The sequence below is a fragment of the Rattus rattus genome, chromosome 4, assembly GCF_011064425.1.
Source record: "Rattus rattus isolate New Zealand chromosome 4, Rrattus_CSIRO_v1, whole genome shotgun sequence".
Classification (NCBI taxonomy): Eukaryota; Metazoa; Chordata; class Mammalia; order Rodentia; family Muridae; genus Rattus; species Rattus rattus.
Genome location: NC_046157.1, coordinates 155,682,826 through 155,700,787, shown reverse-complemented (window position 1 = coordinate 155,700,787; position 17,962 = coordinate 155,682,826). Strand labels below are relative to the sequence as shown.

The 17,962-nt window shown below is 47.3% G+C and overlaps 1 protein-coding gene across 3 annotated transcripts in view; it reads right to left on the bottom strand.

Annotated features, from left to right (window-relative positions):
* Positions 1 to 4,572, bottom strand: part of Agfg1 (ArfGAP with FG repeats 1) — a 56,090-nt gene extending 51,518 nt beyond the window's left edge. For all 3 annotated transcript variants that reach the window (XM_032901478.1, XM_032901479.1, XM_032901480.1), the window contains exon 1: positions 4,127 to 4,572. In XM_032901478.1, the coding sequence (XP_032757369.1) occupies positions 4,127 to 4,293 (167 nt within the window). In that variant the 5' untranslated portion in view covers positions 4,294 to 4,572. The remainder of the gene's footprint in view (positions 1 to 4,126) is intronic.
* Positions 4,573 to 17,962: the final 13,390 nt, after the last annotated feature.

The following is a 17,962-nucleotide window of genomic DNA, read 5'->3' as shown; positions in this document are numbered from 1 at the left end:
ACAGCCAGTGCGGGCTACACAATAAGACCCTGTCTCAAAATAACAAAAACAAAAGTAGGCTGCAGCTCAGGAGATAAGAGTATTTATTTGTTCCCAGTGCAGCATAAGCCAGGCATGGCAGTACGCGCCTGTGAACCCAGCACTTGGGAAGCAGTGCTAGCAGGATCAGGAGTTCAAAGCCATCCTTTACACTACACTGAGTTTGAGGGCAACCTGGGTTACAGGAAATCTTGTCTCCAACAACAAAAGGTAATTACAACCAACCCCAGCCTCAATTCTGGAGATTAAACCACCCAGGGCCTCCAGCCTAGGAGTTTATAATCCAGTCCCATGAAGACAAATTTTTACTGTCTGTAGTTTATATGATTTGATTACCTGTCCATAACTTAAGTATTCTATAAAAGAGAGAAACAAACCAGAAAGTCACAACATGCCTGGTTTCCCTAACAAACACTGAACTGCATCTACATTGCGAGTCTCTTTAAAAGTTTCAGAATCGTGCTCATTTACTCTGAATGAGCACCATTTGAGTATAGAAGACAGAAATCTGGGAAGGAAAAAAATAGGATTAGCTTTGAATCTAGTAGTCCCAACAAAAAGGGAAAAATGGGGAGGTGGGGGAAGGGGGAAGAAAATAACATTTGAAATGTAAATACATAAAATATCCAATAAAAATAAATTTAAAAAAAAGGTGGCTTCATCTAAACCAAGTCATTACTGAGGGATAAAGTGTGTTATTATATCTATCATCTTAAAGTATGGAACTCATGACAGGCATTGTTTCCCGATACAGTGACCCCTCTAGAGAAGTCAGGCAATGGCAACCTTACTGCATCCTTGTACCTACACTGCTTGCCCCTTCCTCAAATACGGTGTATTCAAAAAGTTAATACAGCACGTGTGCCACTCCCACTTAACATCCATGAGCACACAATGTTGTCATCACCAATTTAAATCGTAAGCCAAGAGGATGAATGCATGCAGCATGTACATAACGTACTCTTTCCATTACACCATGCTGTCTACATAAGAAATACGCAATCACTCTTCCTAAGTTGTCTTCCAGCATTATGGCTTTCCAGAGACACAAATCCTCAGGAGCTACAGTCTCTCCAAATGCTCCAGCAGACACTCCAGGGCCACACTGCAGCATCCATGCTTTCTTTATGACTCTAAGGATCCTTGTGCTCGTGTGAGGACAGCATGCAGTGAGAACACTGGACGGTGACTGACTAACGCAGCTACACTCAAGTACAGCTTGAGACTCCATGTAGGCAACCATCTTTTCATATGAGGGAAATAAAATATCATTTAAACCCTTTCAGCAAATGGCCCCCATCTTTTGAGTCCATTTGAGTCAGGATTGAGGTCACAGCCTGAAAGGATCTGATGGACTCTGATCAAGGTGCTTCTCACAGGTCTTATTCCCTTCTCCCTCTTGTTAGCAACACCCACTGTGCACCTACAGTGTGTCTGACATTGTATGAAGCCCTGTCTCTTGTATGGAAAACAAATCTGCATCAGAAGCTTTTATTCTATTTCATACTTGAGAGAGAAAACTGCTATTTTCAGTATTAATCCACGGCTTTTAGAGGCAAAAGAAAAAGCAGGGTTGGTCACCTCGCTAAGCACCCCAATCTTCTACCACACAAAGCTGCTGCTACTTGGGACTTCTCTTTGATGACCTTTCCTCAGACATCAACTCCTCTGTGACATCTCCATATGAACCTTCACTTGTTCCAAGCATAGCCTACCCAAAAAAAAAAAAAAAAAAAACAAAACCTTAAAATAAAACATCATAGTGGCAGTCCAGAGAGACAGCTCAGTGCAGTAAAAGCACTTGCCACCAAGCCTAGTGACCTAGTTCAATCTCCAGGATGAGAGAAGATCTGCAGGTGAAAGAAGAGTGCTGCCTCCTACAACCCCTGCTCTGCAGTGTAATGGTTATGCCTTTGGATACACAAGTGCACAGAAGAGCTGGGCAGTGCTGTGTGTCTGGCCTTATGTTCATGTCCTTGATCCATTTGGAGTTGAGTTTGGTGGAGAGTAATAACTATGGATCTGAGGCAGGGATGGTGGTACACTTCTTTAATTTCCAGCACTCAGGAGGCAGAGGCAGGCAGAGAGCTCTGAGAGTTCAGGGCCAGCCTGGTCTATAGAGGGAGTTCCAGGACAGCCAGGGCTACACAGAGAGACCCTATAGAAAAACAAACAAAAATCACACTGAAAGTTCCTATATACCTAAATGTTTCTAAAACATTGAAAATATTTTCTTACTACGTACTTGCTGCAAGGGAAGCACTTTATGTACTTAAAAGCTCTAAGCCATGTCAATTCTAAAGCAATAAATTATACATACGTAAATATATATGTATACCAACCCCAAGATTCAAATTCATCAAAGAACCTCATGCTTTCCAAAAGCAGGACACACTTCTTAAGCACATATTAAAAGTGTACATGGGGGCTGGAGAGATGGCTCAGTGGTTAAGAGCACTGACTGCTATTCCAGAGGTCCTGAGTTCAATTCCCAGCAACCACATGGTGGCTCACAACCATCTGTAATGGGATCTGATGCCTTCTTCTGGTGTGTCTGGAAACAGCAACAGTAAACTTATATACATATAAATAAATAAATCTTTAAAAGAAAAAGTAAAGTACACTTTAAATAAATTGGACTATTAGTTTAACCAAAGTTACCTAATATAAGTGACTTTAATGTCCTAATTTTGTTTCCACTTATAAATGAACCACACGTACAGCTGTGGCAAACTCTGACTGTTTCCTAACTATAAACCTGAAAGTAACCTCTAGGAAGCTCTTACTGCACTACTCCCAAGTAGAGCACAGCACTCTGACACTTTCCTTACTCACTTAGGCATTTCCGCTGTCTCCATTAGAATGTTAATGCTGAGACAAAGCATTTATTTATCACCACACCCTAAAACTTCATCCAAAAACCTAATAGGAACCACCCCAAATGTTATATTCATGAAAAACCATACATGCCTCCTCGCCCAGATTTAAAACGGGGTGGGGGTGGGGGGGATTATTAGCCACGTCAACATCTTCCAACCTTTTAGAAGATTTCCCACGTGTTTTACATATATTGTTATAATACTATAATAAAAATTTTGGGAGGACCGACGAAAAGGCTCAGCCTATAAAAGTGAACCCAGATATACAAATCATGCACGTGTGTCCCCACACTTCAACACATGCGGTAATAGTTTTTAAAGACCCAAGGAACATTTAACTACCAGTTCATTAAAAATGTATTGAATTCAAGATAACTATCGCATAATACCATCTAATCGGATCCAGAATCACCTGCAACCTTTCCAAATGAAATTTCACAGGAACGGAAATTCCCACCACAACAGAGATGCCTAGACATATGCCATCTCAGTAATTTCAGGCGGCCACCTCTATCTTCTTTTTCAATATTATCTTCCCTGTCCCCATTTCTCCATACAGTTAGGACACTTGGGTATTGATCCAGAAATCTCACCAGGCCCCATCCTTATTTTGAACCGAACATCTCCTGATAACCCATTTCCAGTAAAACTTTCCCCAACTCAGGACACTTGGAGCCAAGCAGCCACAACCCTCTTGCTTTTTGTTGCCTCCCGGCCTCGCGTAATTAATCCTCCAGGGAGAACTTTTCTCCTGGGATTCACATCTCAGCCACCAAGACGTTTTAACGCCCCCCGCCAGCCTGCCCCAGTTACCTGAGTGCTGTGGGCCAGAGGAAGATCCCCAGCTTCTGCGTTCCTGCTCTCTCCCTTCCCACCGGTTCCGAGGCACCGAGCAGATGCCGGGCTCCCAACCGCGGAGCTGCGGGTCGCACAAAGGCCCCGCACGGCTCTCCCGGGGCTGCTCAGGGCCTGCGCCCCCCGAGGCCCGGCCACGCCCGCTGGGCGGCGGGAAGCCAGGATGCTCCGCCGGGCCGGCCGCTCGTTGACCCCGACCCCACCCACGCCCCACCCACGCCGGCCACCCCAAGACTGGACCCTCGCCCGGCCAAAGCGCAAGAGCATCCCCGGCCCCCAAGGCCTAGGCCAGCCGCATCCCCAACGGGCCCCGCCGCCACGGCCCGGTACCCCCCGACCCCGTCCGCACTCACAGGCTGCCGGAGCAAGAGGTGCACACGAACGAGCCGACCGTCATGTTCACGTAGGTGGGGCCGCGCTGGTCGCAGTCGAAGCACTTGCGGTTGTGCGGCAGCCCCGTCATGTCCCGCAGCATCTTCAGGTGCTTCTCCTCCTGCTTCCGCTTCGCGCTGGCCGCCATGGCCGCGGCTCCGACCGAGGAGGCCGGCAGGGCTGGGAGCCGGCGGCGCTGCCGGGGCCCCGCGCTCCTCCCCACGGGCCGCCCTGGCTGCCGCCGCCGCCGCCTCCGCCCTCCGCCCGCGCGGACTCTGGTCTCGGTCTCTGCTCGGTTCCTCCGGGCTGGACGAGGCTCGAAGGCGCAGCACGCGCCGACCGGTCACACCAACCGGCCGGGCGGGACAACCGCCACCGCCGCCGCTGCCACCTTCCCGACTTCTCCTAAGGGGGAAAGAAGAGGTGGGGGGGGTGAGCGGCAAGAGGAGGCCCGCCTCGGGCGGCCGGCGGCCAAGTGCGGGCTGGCGCCCTCTACTGGCCGGGAGGAGTCACTGCGGCCACGCTGCGGCAGGGGTCGGAGCTGGGCGGGGTAGGGAAGACACAATGGTGACAATAAATAACAGACCTTATCCGCTGGGTTCCTGTACGTGCTAAAGCGCTTCGTGTAAGCAGGCTATCTTCCTCCAGCCAGAAATGTTCCCGGCAGCTTCCCGCTGCTTTAGAGGAAACACCGAATTCCTCACTAGCAGAATCTAGCCTAGTCGTCTTCTTCCACGTCATTCCCATTCGCTTAGCCACTCTAGACTTAGATTTGTTTTCCCCAGCACAGCTGACTTCTTTCTCATTCCTGCCCTTGCCGTTCTCTATGTAGCAAGCAAGATCCACCAACTTCACCATTCCTGACATTTTGGAAGAGTTGAATTTTGGCGTCAGGGCTGTCCTAGGCAAGGCGTAGTTTTGGGGGGAGTTATGCCTGCCCTCTGTGCACTAAATGCTGTGACCACGCGGCCCCTCTCTTTCCAAGGTACAGCAACCAAAAGTCCTCACACATTGCCAGAGGTCCAGTGAGGTTGAGAGTAGCTGGAATGACTCCTGCTTGGGCAAGGCCAGATCACCCTCTGGCAAGCTATTTCACTTTGGTCACATGAGGTTTTCAACGAGCCACACTGCCCCAGATCGATCCCTGCGATTACAGCTCGCCTCTCTGGGAGCTGCGCTCTCTCTCTCTCTCTCTCTCTCTCTCTCTCTCTCTCTCTCTCTCTCTCTCTCTCTCTCTCTCTCATTACTACGTTATTTCATAGCTCCTTCATAGCCACAGTTAATTGAAGTACTGCTTCCCACCTGCTCTGGACTCTCCCTTCAGGTTTCACGTGTCCTGCCCCTTGAATTTTCTTCACTGCTCTTCCATTCATTAACTTTCCAGAACTCTAAGCTCGGAGCTCCTAGTTGGTGGACTGCATGCATGGCGTGTATCTGACTGTCTTCGTGAGCTAAGCATGATTGGTATTTGCGTGCCACTAATTGGGAATATGGTGCACTGGGATAAATTTACTACGGTATTACCAGCCGAAGCCAGAGTTCCAACCTAGTCCAACTGCAACACCCACCTTTGTTGCTGCAGGAAATCAGTGCTGGCCCCTAGGGCAAGTGGTTCTCAACCCCGGGGCAAACAACACCACTTTCAGAGGGGTCACCTAAGACCCTCGGGGAAAACACAGTTATTCACATGACTATGCATAACACTAGCAAAATTACAGTCACGAAATAGTAATGGAAATCATTTTGTGACTGGAGGTCACCACGACACGAAGAACTATATTTAAAGGGTCCCAACAGCGTTAGGAAGGTTGAGAGACACTGCCGTAAGGTATGAGAAACCATCTGTCCCCTCATTTCTCAGAGGAGTGTGGGGAGACTCGAGAGCTGGCTTACAGAATACTGTCCCAGCCTCCTCCACAAATGGAGCAGTTTTCACAAGAGGAGAATTCAAGTTTCTTAGCTGAAATTCTGGAAATGCTGAGTCAGCCTGGGAACCATCAGGTCAACATTATTATAATAGTAAATGACATTATTAAAGGGGGGCGGGCAGATAGGATGGCTAGTGTGTTTCTGAACTGTTTCCTACATGAGAAATTCAACTATTCCTAGTATCCCGAGTTCACCCTCAGCAACTATCAGTTCATGCCTCTCTCCTCACTTATTGATACCCTTACCCCATCTCTCTGTCCCCTTTTCCAATTTAAAGTAAACTGTCGCTATCACATCTTTTTTTTTTTTAATCCACTTATTACTGAAAATAATTTCAGAACTGAGACTGCAGCTCAGTGGCAGGGTGGTTACCATGTATACACAGGCCCTGGTTTGATCCCTAGCCCTCCTCCCCTCCCCCTCTCCTCCTTTTTCTTTTTCTCTCCCCTCCTTCCTCCCCTCCCACCCCACCCCACCCCACCCGATGTAACTACAGTACAACCAGCACACATAGAAAGTTAGGAATACTTTGACAATCATCAAATGTCCTACCAGTATTGAACTCAGATCAGTATTTTTTAGTTTAAAACTTTCCCTTGACTAGTTAGTGTACAGTTGCAGTTAGGTATGGACAGAACACCGTCCAAGAATGGGATCCTGTGAGGAGGTTTCCGAGTGCTTGAGAGAAAACTCCAAGAAACCAAGGCAAGTGCTGCAACCTTGGTTTCTCCAAACACGAAAACTTGTCCTTGGGATGCATTTTCCTTCGTTCTCCTCCCAGGTGAGGCGGATGGAGTTTACTTCAGATGACCCATTTACCACTGGCTATTATCTGTGCATATGCCTCCATGGGGAAACATGTTTTCACCTCTCCAGCTCATCCATCATGTGCTGCCTGCCCTGCGATTGGACGCTTAACTCGAGTGACTCCTCCTAACCCTCAGAGTATAAAGTCTGCTGTTGTGTGAGACTTCAGCCTGCCTCATTGTCAGCCCCATTCTCTTGGACCCCAGAGCCTCTTCGGCCTTTAGGACCTCTCTTTTTCCTATAGTGTCTCACCGTGTTATTTAACATATCCCCACCCTCTCTGTTTTCTACAATTATGAGGTTAAGTCTAGTTTATTTGTATCTGGTTCAGTTTGGGCCAAGGGCATGTTTTTCCACTGGGAGGCACATAATGGGGATGCCGTCGTGATGTTAGCAGTCAGGGACAATCAATGCCTACAGTCATCAACAATTACAAAATGATGATATTCTGGTTCTGTCGTGCCCAATTCTTCATTATTTTAGCTGAAATATTTCCATTAAAATAGACAAAAAGACAAAGTCTGACATGACCCCTGTAATACTAGCACTCAGGAGGCAGAAGCAGGTGGGTCTCTGTGAGGTCAAGACCAGCCCAGTCTACACAGCAAGTTCCAAGCCAGGCTGGACTACATGGTAAGATGTGAGTGACATCAATCAATCAATCAATTAGAAGAACATACCCACATTTCCTAAGTACACATCAGAAAGACAAGCTAAATATTTGATTTATTGGTCACATTTCATCTTCCCATAGCAATTACAGGTATTTTTTTAGGTGTCATTATAAGACAGTGATGTCACTGCTGACATCATCTCACCAAGGGCCAATGGGAGACTGAGTAAGCTCTAGTGTGTTTTAACAAAGCCTAGACTTAAGATCCATTGAGCCACGTTCTGTCAAGGTCCCAGGCCAAGCAAGAGTGGAAGGCATGCAAAATACAGACCTCTCAGAACAGAACAAAACTGCTGGCCCCACTCTGAGGAGAGGACACCACCACAGTCTCTTACAGGTTCCCAGCAAACACCTCCCACACCTCTTCCCCCACAGCCCTGGGCTTCTATTTTTGCCCGGCTCACTTATCATTTGCCTGCATTCTGGTCATTCATCTCTCCTGTGGTCTATCATCTCATAAATGCCAGAATAGGAAGGGCGGGTAGCAGCAGCTTCTACAGCTAGTTAAATAGCTGGTTGTATCTTCTGTGTGTTCACCGTTGAAGAGGCAGAAGTGATGATTTCCAAATGATGGGTGTAGAGCCAACTGAAGTTCCTATGAAGTCCAAGGTGTTTTGTCTGAGAAAAACTGGCCAACTGAATGTTAGCTTTCTTACCATACATAAGATCAACATCAAGTTCTCCTTTTAAAACATCAGAGAATATGGTTGATGTAGGAAGGCTGTGTTTATTTTCATTCCTTTAGCCCTCTCAAGAACATGAGAGAGGTAATTATCCCACTTTATAGACAAGGAAACTGAAGCTTTGAAAGGCTGTCTCTTTGTCTGAGGCCCCGGGAGCAGTGAGGCATGTAGCCAAGACTCAAACTCAAACTGCTTCCACTGGTACCTCCATGGTGTGTTTATTGGATTTGCTGAGCAGAAATCACCTTAAAAGATGTTAGCTCTGCGCCCAGAACAATCTTTTCAAAATGCAAATGCAACCCAGACATTCCCCACAGAAAGCTCCCCCAAGCCCCAATCCTTCCAGTGATTTCATGTTACTTTTAAGCTGAAAACCCAGGGGGCTTCTTTTCTGCAGCCCAGACTGGCCTGAAACTCACCGAGTAGCCTGGGATGTCCTTGAATTGCTGGTCCCACCTCCTCCTGCCCAGGGTAGGATTACAAGTTTGTGTCACGTTCTCAGTTTTATGCTGTACTGCGGATTGAATCCAGTGCCTTCTGCTGGCAAGAGAAGCACCATACTAACAACTGAGCTACAACCTTGGGCCCAAAGGGGCTCCTTGTCTACCAAATTACGCCTCCCTGGCACAGCCCGCACCTGCTTTGGGTGCCACCTTAAGTCTCTACTATGGCTCGCCATCCCTACTTCTAACTTTATATGCAGGCTTTCCTCCCGATGGCCTTTCCACATAGCCTGGTTTTAAACTGAAAGTGGCTTCTCTCTTCACATCCATCATGCCCAGCTCAGATCTTGTTTTGTTTCTGAGACACTTCCCACTACACACACACACACACACACACACACACACACACACACACACACACACACACACACACCCCTCTACAGGCTTTATTTAGGCAGAACCGGCTACCAGGGCCCAGAACCGCATTATTGCTCCAGCACCTAACATGGTTTTGGCACTTAGAAAGGGCTCAGTAAATATTAGTTGAGTGAATAAATAAAATACAGCAACAGACGGTCAAATAGGGAAGCTGTCCTTGGTCTGAGGCAGCAGGGCTCAGCATTCTGTTTGCTGTTTGGGCTCCCAGAATGGGGACAGTTCTGCCAAAACTATCGTGGTTTTATTAAAGAACTTGCAAATTCTGAAATCAAACCCCCTAATGGTTTGATTAAAAGAAAAAAAAAAAGGCCTAAAACCTCCTTGAACGTTGACTGGGTTGCTTCAAGGTCCTTGCCTGTCTTATCACCAGGGGTGAGTCAGAGAAAATGTCCTGAACAAACCCTAGTGTTTGAGAGGCCCCATGGAGTCAGATGCCAGATGCCAGCTCATCCACAGGGGCCCCACCCTCCACGCTGTAGGCCAGGCCCAGAGGCAAAAGCAGGCTAAGCAATTGCAAACCTCCAGGCTTGTCTGGCGGAGGTTTCAGTCCTGGGAGCTTTTGAGTGGAACGGAGAGTGCTTCCCCTTCATGGAGGACCATGTGTCAGACTTCTGACACTATCTGGTTCCACGGAGTCACAGAGATCCATTGCCAGACAGGAGACTGTTCCCTTGGCCTCCTTGCTACTGCAATGTATTCTGAGCTCCTATTTCTTAGTAGCTTGGATTTAGGTAGTGAATAGTGAGTGGGGTTGCCTTATTTTGCTTTCTGGTGTGTGAAAGGTCTAAGTTTTATGTTACTGAGTTTTGCATTGCTGTGACCATATATATCGTGGACAGAAATGACTGAAAGGGAGAAGGGTTTATTTTGTAAGGCTCATGGCTGTGGGGACATTTCAGTGTACCATGGCAAGGAAGGCAGGGCTGCACTCATGGGACCAGGAGTATGTAGTAGAGGCTTGCTCACATGGCCCAAATCAGCAAGCAGAGGACAGCGGACTGACAACAGAGTCAGATATTCAGATGCTTACCCACTAGAGACCAACTCCCACCCACCACATCCCACGGCCACCCCATAAAAGGACTCCAGAGCCTTCAACATAAAGCCATGGGTGCTTGTTTCTAGAGGACCTCTGCTGAATCTGGAATGGTACAGAGATGGTCAACACGATCCTGTCAGGCTTGTAGTCCCAACCACTCAGCAAGCTGAGACAGGAGGATGGCAAGTTCAAAGCCTACGTTGGCAACTCAGTGAGAACTGATCTCAAAGTCTTGTTTTGGTTTCGTTGCTGTTTGTTTCCTTGTCCGTTTTAATGGCCAGGAAATTGATAAGAGTGTTTGTACTTGCCTAATGCACTCAAAGTCCTAGATTCAACCATAGTGAATGGCAGCTATTTGGGAGTTGGTGGGAATTTTGGGAGGTGGAACCATACTGGAGGAAATGTGTGACTAGGGGTGGAGTTTACGAGTTCATAGACTCACCACACTTGGCTTTCTCTGCTTCTTGCTTGCAGTGAGGGTTGTGAACTCCCAGCATCCTGCTTCTGCCTCTATGCCTGTGGCTTGCTGCCCTGTTTCACTGCCACCATAGACTCTTACCCCTTGGAACTGTAAGCCCAAATAAACCCTGTCTTTGCTCTGTTGTCTTGGGTATGGTGTTTCATCACAGAAACAAAAAAGTAACCAATACACCAATACACAAAAAGTAAGCCAATCAATAAATATGCTACCTCCTGAACACAAAGTATTCGAAAGCACGAGCCTATCAGGGGGAACATTGCAGAGTCACACCAGAACAGTTTAACTCCCTTTGGAAGATATCTCTATTGTGAGGATTGTTTTGCCTCTTCTTACTTTTTTTTTTTCAGAACCTTAAAGAAGTTAAAAGAAGCATGAGTTCTCTCTGTGGTTACCTACCTTCTTCCCAAGACCTAATTGTCTTGCCTGGCCCCAAAATGTATAGCCTGGAATCTCATAAAGGCCTCCAAATCTTTTCCCGAGCAATCCATTTGGGCTGGATGATGGAGTGCTTCTGTCTCCATTCCTAGTCTTCTTCAGTTGTTTCCTCCATCCCAGGCTCCTCTGGGACTAACTCTCCAGAGAGGGAGGGGTTAACTGACAGCAAGAAGAATTTAGAGTATAGGGAGGACCAGGGTTGTGTGTTTTCCCTTTTGATGAACATTCTTCCGTCCCTGTGGTATGACCTTTCAGCTTCTGGCCAAGGAGTCAATACTAATTTTTATTGCCCATTTAAATCGTGCAAAGGAAAAGTTAATGTTAGCCCTACAAATGCCTCCAGGCCCCCACAGGTTTCACATGGTGGGTGATCACGTAGAAGAAAAATCCACATGATATTTTCCCTTCCTCTTCTTCCGATAGTACCTTCTTTCAGCTGTGGTTTGCTAATTTTTTAACATTGCTTCCTGGCTTACTTTTTCAATTTTCGAAAAGCAGTGAGCTAGAAAGGCGGGCAGGGTAGAGATTACTCAGAACCAGCAGTCAGTATGCACTTCCTGGAAATAGGGTGCTTTCTGAGTATCGGGCAGACAGCACCCAGAGTGTCAAAACCAGACACCCAAAAGATGTGAGTTCCTCACCACCAAAGCTGACAGGTGGTCACCTGGCTGCTGTCTCCCCGTCACGGGTGTCTGTCTCCCTGCAAAGCCTGAACACTAAGAGCTGGCCATCCCTGCTCGTGAAGACCTGCTTTGTTGCTTCTACTTGAATTCTCTTTTCTGTACCCATTTAAAACTTTCCCTCTCCAGCTGAATTGACTGTGCTCAGAGAGTTCCCGGACCTGATTATAACCCTTGTGTTTCTGGCTTTGCTGGGCCATACAAAGTACTCCCATTGGTTAATGGAGCCCATCTAAGGCCATTTCAGAAACCCAAAGCAATCTCCTCGGCCTTCATCATTCACTTACCCGAAAAGCAGTTCCTAAACCTTCAAGGGAAACCAGCCATAGCTTCCAGGCTTCTGTCAGCATCTATGGACTGAGCAGAGGCTCTCTGCCAGACAGGGCACCAGACACAGTGTCTCATCTAGGAGGGTTTGTGTCCCATGTATACTATAATAGGCCAGATGACTCAGAGGCCAGAGGAAGCAGGGTGATGGAGTGCACAGTGAAAGGAGCGGATTCTACAGGGTGCTCACATGGTCCTGAGTAGGTGAAAGAGGGACGAGCCTTAGACTCACTCATATCTGAGAAATGACATACAACATGACCCAGCCTGGAGACGCTGCACCAAGCCGCCTTCCTCCTCTGTCTGTCTGTGCCAGAATCAAGACTCCCAGGCTGCCCTGTTGGCCAGTACAGAACTTGAATCACAATCTTTGGCAGCCAAGGGAAAGAGAAAAAGCCCCTGCCTCTGCAACAGGAAGAGTCTGGGGTAAGAAACGCTCCATTCACACTGTCAATGGAACGTTGTTCTTGCCCGTGACTGAAAAGAGAAAGGGGAGCTTCCCTTCTGGTTCAGGGGAAAGAAAGAGGCCCCTGTGGGCAAAAAACCTGCTCTAGTGATCAGAAAGGAAACCCCCACAGGGCTTTCTGGCCCCACAGAAAAAAGGCAAATGGACCCTTTCTGTTTCTCCTCCATTTGAAGGGAGCGTGTAGAGTGATGTTATTATTACAGGTTGTGTATACACGTGTGTGTATGTGTGTGTGTGTGTGTGTGTGTGTCTGTATGTGTGCATGCACGTGCATGTGCATGTGCACAAGTGCGCTATGAAACCATGTGGAGATCAGGAATGACTTCTCTCTTTCTACTATGTGCAACGCAGGGCTCAAACTCATCTTGTCCAAGCTTGGTGAGAAGCAATTGCTGTCCCAGATTAAGGTATTTTGCACTTAGCCAAAATGACCGAGAAGCGATAATAGAGGTGTTGTAAAAGTAGCTTTCTAAAACACTCATTGTATATTTTTGGTTTCTTAAAAACCCAGTTATGTTATGTGGTTATGTTTTTGTTTCAATCCCAGGTATGAGATATGGTGCCGCTTCAGATTTACAGTTACAGCCACTAACAGTGATTTGTCTCGTGCTCTAGGAGAACGTAATTTTTGCCAACTGCAGATAGTTTATGTTTGGAATTCTGGGGACTCTTGAGAGGGCATAAATTCGAGAGCCCCAAGAGGTCCCTGGTGGCTGCTGCTGCCCCAGCTGTTGGCATTCCTTCTACCCTCTGCCCAACAGTTACCTAGCAACAGCCAGGTAGGCCTGGCTTGCTATATTCGGGACTGTTCTGTCTCTCTTTTCTTCTCTCTCTCTGACTCCAACTCTCTTCTTTCTCTGACCCCTTTCTCCCTCTCTCCCCTTTCCCCTCCCCTGTCTCTCTCCATGTGTTCTGGCCGGTTTCCCTCTCCCCTCCCCTCCTCTCTCCTCCTCCTCCTCCTCTCTCCTCCTCCTCCTCTTCTTCCTCCTCTTCTTCCTCCTCCTCCTCCTCCTCTTCTTCTTCCTCCTCCTCCTTCTTCTCCTCCTCCTCCTCCTCCTCCTCCTCCTTCTTCCTCCTCCTCCTCCTCCTTCTTCTCTCTCTCTCTCTCTCTCTCTCTCTCTCTCTCTCTCTCTCTCTCTCCCCTCTTTCTCTGCCCCTATGTGCTTCTCAACCCTCCTTCCCATGCCCCCAAATAAACGCTAGACTCTCCCCTTGGCTGTAAGGATTAGCCCTTACAGCAGCCTTTGCAGGTAGATTGTATTGTTATGACCACTTTACACATGAAGAACTAAGACTACAGATGACCTGACCTTGGTCTTATAGCTGCAAAGCCGTGGCGGAACTCCAGTTAGAAGGAAGGGAAGTTGGTTCTTCTTTGAAGACCATGATTTAACCAGATATTCCATCTAGCAGGATCTAAAATCGCCTTAGGGACAAGCCTCGGGGCGTGCCTATGAGGTATTTTCTAAATCATGATAATTGGTGTAGTAATATCCACCCAAACATGGGCAGCAGCACCATTCTGTGGGCTGAGATCCCAGATAGAGCAAAAAGAGACAAGTGATCTGAATCCAAGCGTGTCTCTCTCTTTGCTTCCTAATTATGGATACAAGGTAACTCACTGTGTCGGGCAGCCTACCTCCTACACTGTGGTGGGCCGTACTTTCAAACAACAGCTAAAATCAACCCTTCCTTAAAGCTGCTTTTGCCAGGTACTCTGATAGGGCCACGAGAAAAATAATTCTGCAGTCTGCCTCTTTCTTGGGAATCCAACCCTGTTCCGTGTCAGACCAGGAACAGGATGGTGGCAAAGATCCAAAGGTAAGAAAGCGTCCCTCTTCCCAGGTCAATCTGGGACAAGACTTAACAGGTTGATTTGACCTGAAGCCTGCCTCTGGGAGAATGCTGCTGCCCCCTCTGGAACCCTCAACTGCTAGCCAGAAAGCTCTTCCCTTGAAAAGTTATTCAAATCAGGGAAATAACCTGGAATACCGCACGCACACACACACACACACACACACACACACACACACACACACACACACACACACACATATCAGGGAAATAACCTGGACACGCTGCACGCTCTCAGTCCCCAGGAGGGGAAAATGCTCTGAACATCCACTCTGATAATTGCTCCCGTTCAGGTCTGTCATTGGTACTGTGCTTAGAGATTAGAGTGAAACAGGTACGGAAATAAGGAGATCCTAGAGCAAGTGTACAGGATCATTCCTGCAGCCATTTTTACTGTCAATACTTATACAGTGAAGGATGACTCAGTATCCCAGCTGCAAGGCTACCAATGATCCAGAAAGTGATAGCTTAGGTGAGAAAATACACTTAGTGCAGCACCTGTACCTGGGTGACCATCACTACCTGCGTTCTTTGGGTTTGAAAGGTACCTAACTCCCCCTCCATTTAGTGTGTGTCACCTCAAGGCCATCGCACATCACACAGCTGCAGTTCAGCTTTGAATTCCAGAAGCTTCTATAAGTGAGAATCCTCTTGTGCTAATCCTTGAGTACTACACTTGGATTGGCTAGCATCACTGCAGTCAGTCTAGGTGGCCTGAAAGTCAGTCAGTGGCCTGCATTGAGGGCTCTGTTTTACTCGGTCCATACAAGTTTTTATTTGTTCGGAGTAAATATCTGATGAGGTTCACTTCAGTCCTCTTGTTAGATGAAATGCCCCCCACGCTGCTAACCACAGCATGTCCATTGTTAATGTTTAATTAGAGGGAGGAGGTGGAGTAATGGTGTCCATCTTGAACTGGCCCCGGGTCTCCTTCGTGTTCCTGTCCTTCTGGAGAAAGGACAGCAATGAGGGACTTTGGTGTAGACTCAGTTCCAGCCTTCAATGTCTCACTTTGGACCTTCAGTGTTTTGTTTAGGACTTTTCCGTGCCTCGGTTTCCTTACCTGAAAAGTGAGTGGGGAGATCTCACCATATGAAGTTGCTAAGACAATTCAATGACTTCACCGATGATTAGGATAAGGAGGAAGTCAGTCCACCGTCCCCACTCTCGCCACAGTAAGGACTCTGCTGTGGGTTCCTGTAGCATGATGTACCTGCACTCTTGACCAAGCTGGGAAAACTTAAGTAGCAATCTGCATATCTCTGGAGTGGGGTCATATCTTGTTCTATTCTGCCCTTTTAAAAATTGAAGCAGTGTCTCATTTTGTGGTTTTCTAATGCAGAGAGGTACAAAGCCAAGAGGAATGTTAAGTATGCTGCCTGGGCTCACCTGTCCTGCCTGGATGGCCTGTATATCATCTCTGTTCACCCCCTGTGCCATTCCTAACTCGCAGATTGCTGCAGATGATGCCAGGTGTCTGGGAGCCTTGCCCTTGGTTGGCTAAAGGATCCTCCGACCTTGACTCTCCTCACGTGACTGGATCTCTGTAGTTCTATTTAAACTTCTGCTGGCTTTCCCTGGTGCAGGTGAGGCCTACTCTTTCTAGGGCAGCAATCTCTCCTAGGATTTCTTTGAATAGCTGTGCTCTGACATCTGTGGCCATGTGGAACACTGCTATTGAAGTGGTACTTAGTCTGACAAAGGCGAGGACAACTGCTCTTCCGAAGTTTCAGATTTGGTCTTATTATAAGTCTTAGACCTTCTGTCTTAGTTTTTCTGAGCCCCTCTTACATACCAGTAAATGCTCGCACTCTTTATTTCTGTAACTACCTCTCTCTCTCTCCTCTTTCCTCTCCCCCCCCCTCCTGTATTCTTCAAATCTGACTTTTGGCAAATTCTGATAGTTATCAAAACCATTTAGAGCAGCAGTTCTCAGACTGTGGGTCACAACTCTCACAAAGGGCCACATATCAGATGTTTTGCATATCAGATATTTGCATTACGATCCATTGCATAGCAAAAGTACAGTTGTAAAGTAACAACGAAATAATTTTGTTGTTGGGGTGACCCCACAACATAAGGAACTGTATTCAAGGGTCACAGCATTAGAAAAGTTGAGAACCACTGGTTTAGAGGCAAAAATTAGATCGGCATATGGTGGTGCATACCTTTAAGCTCAGCTCTTGGGAGGTAGAAGCACATAGATCTCTATGAGTCTTGGGCCAGACTGGTCTACCTAGCAAGTTCAGGTCAGTCCAGCCTACATAGTGAGAGCCTGTGTCAAGACCAATTTTGGTTGTCAACTTGACACACCTAGGAAGAAGAAACCTTAACTGGGGAATTGCATGGGGAAAGGGCACCTGAACTGAGGTTTGGCCAGTGAGCACATCTGTGGGACATTCTTTTGTTTGCTGATATTATCAAATGCCCTGGTCCACTGTGGTCAGTGCCATCTTGGGTAGGTGGTCCTGTATAAGAAAGGTAGCTGAGTTACCAAGCGGAAAGGGGCCGTAAGTCGCAAGTCATGTCCCTTCATGGCCTCTGCTTCAGTTTCTGCTTCTAGGTTCCTGCCTTGGCTTCCCTTTCTAGACTACAACTCACAACCTAAGCCAAAAAACCCTTTCCTTCCACGTTTTTGATGATCGTATTCATTATGGCAACAGAAAGCAGACTCGCACACCGTGTCAAAAGGGATTGTTTTAAGAAGACGACAGAGTAAGGTGCACCATTCTGCCTGTTTCCTTTAACTGCCAAGTATTCTTTACGTTTTATGTATCTGTAACATTGATTATAGGACTCGCAGATCCTGCTGGCTGACATTCCTGATTCTATTCTCTGTGTCGCTCAGCAGTCCAGCCTTGTGTTTGCCTCAGTGATCGCTGACACAGTTTGCCTTCCGAGATACCGCTGATCCCCTCCTAATGGAACACAGCTAGGTTAGCTGGGTCCCTCAAGGCCCCAAAGTGAAAAAGCGTGCTGCAGCTTGTTTTGTGTGTGTGTGTGTGTGTGTGTGTGGTTTCCAGGCAAGGGAACAACTGAGTCAGAGGTGGGGTTACTTTTTGTCCTGCAATCCCTTTGTTCTTAATTCTTATTGATTACTGTTAGGGAAGGAGTTTGTACATGCTGCCCTGTGGAGGCAGGAGGACGCCTTTATGGAGTCCACCTTTACTTGGGTGTCACATCAGGGTTTTCTAGGCAACAGCTTGTACCCAATGAGTCATCTCTCTCCTAGTTCTGTGGGGTTTGTTTGTTTGTTGTTTGTAAGACAGTGTCTGATATATCCCGGGCTAACCTCAAACTTCTTTCTTCCTCTTTTTCTTTGTTTGTTTGTTTGGGTTTTATTTTTTTTTTCAAGACAGGATTTCTCTATGTAGCCCTGGCTGCACTGAAACTCACTATGTAGACCAGGCCTAGATCCCAGAGATCTTCCTGCCAATGTTTCTCAAGTGCTGGCCTTAAAGGATTGCACCACCACTGCCCGGCAACCTCAAACTTTCTTTGTAACACCGGATGATCTTGAATTTCTGATCTTCCCCATCTACCTCCAGAGTGCTAGGACTCC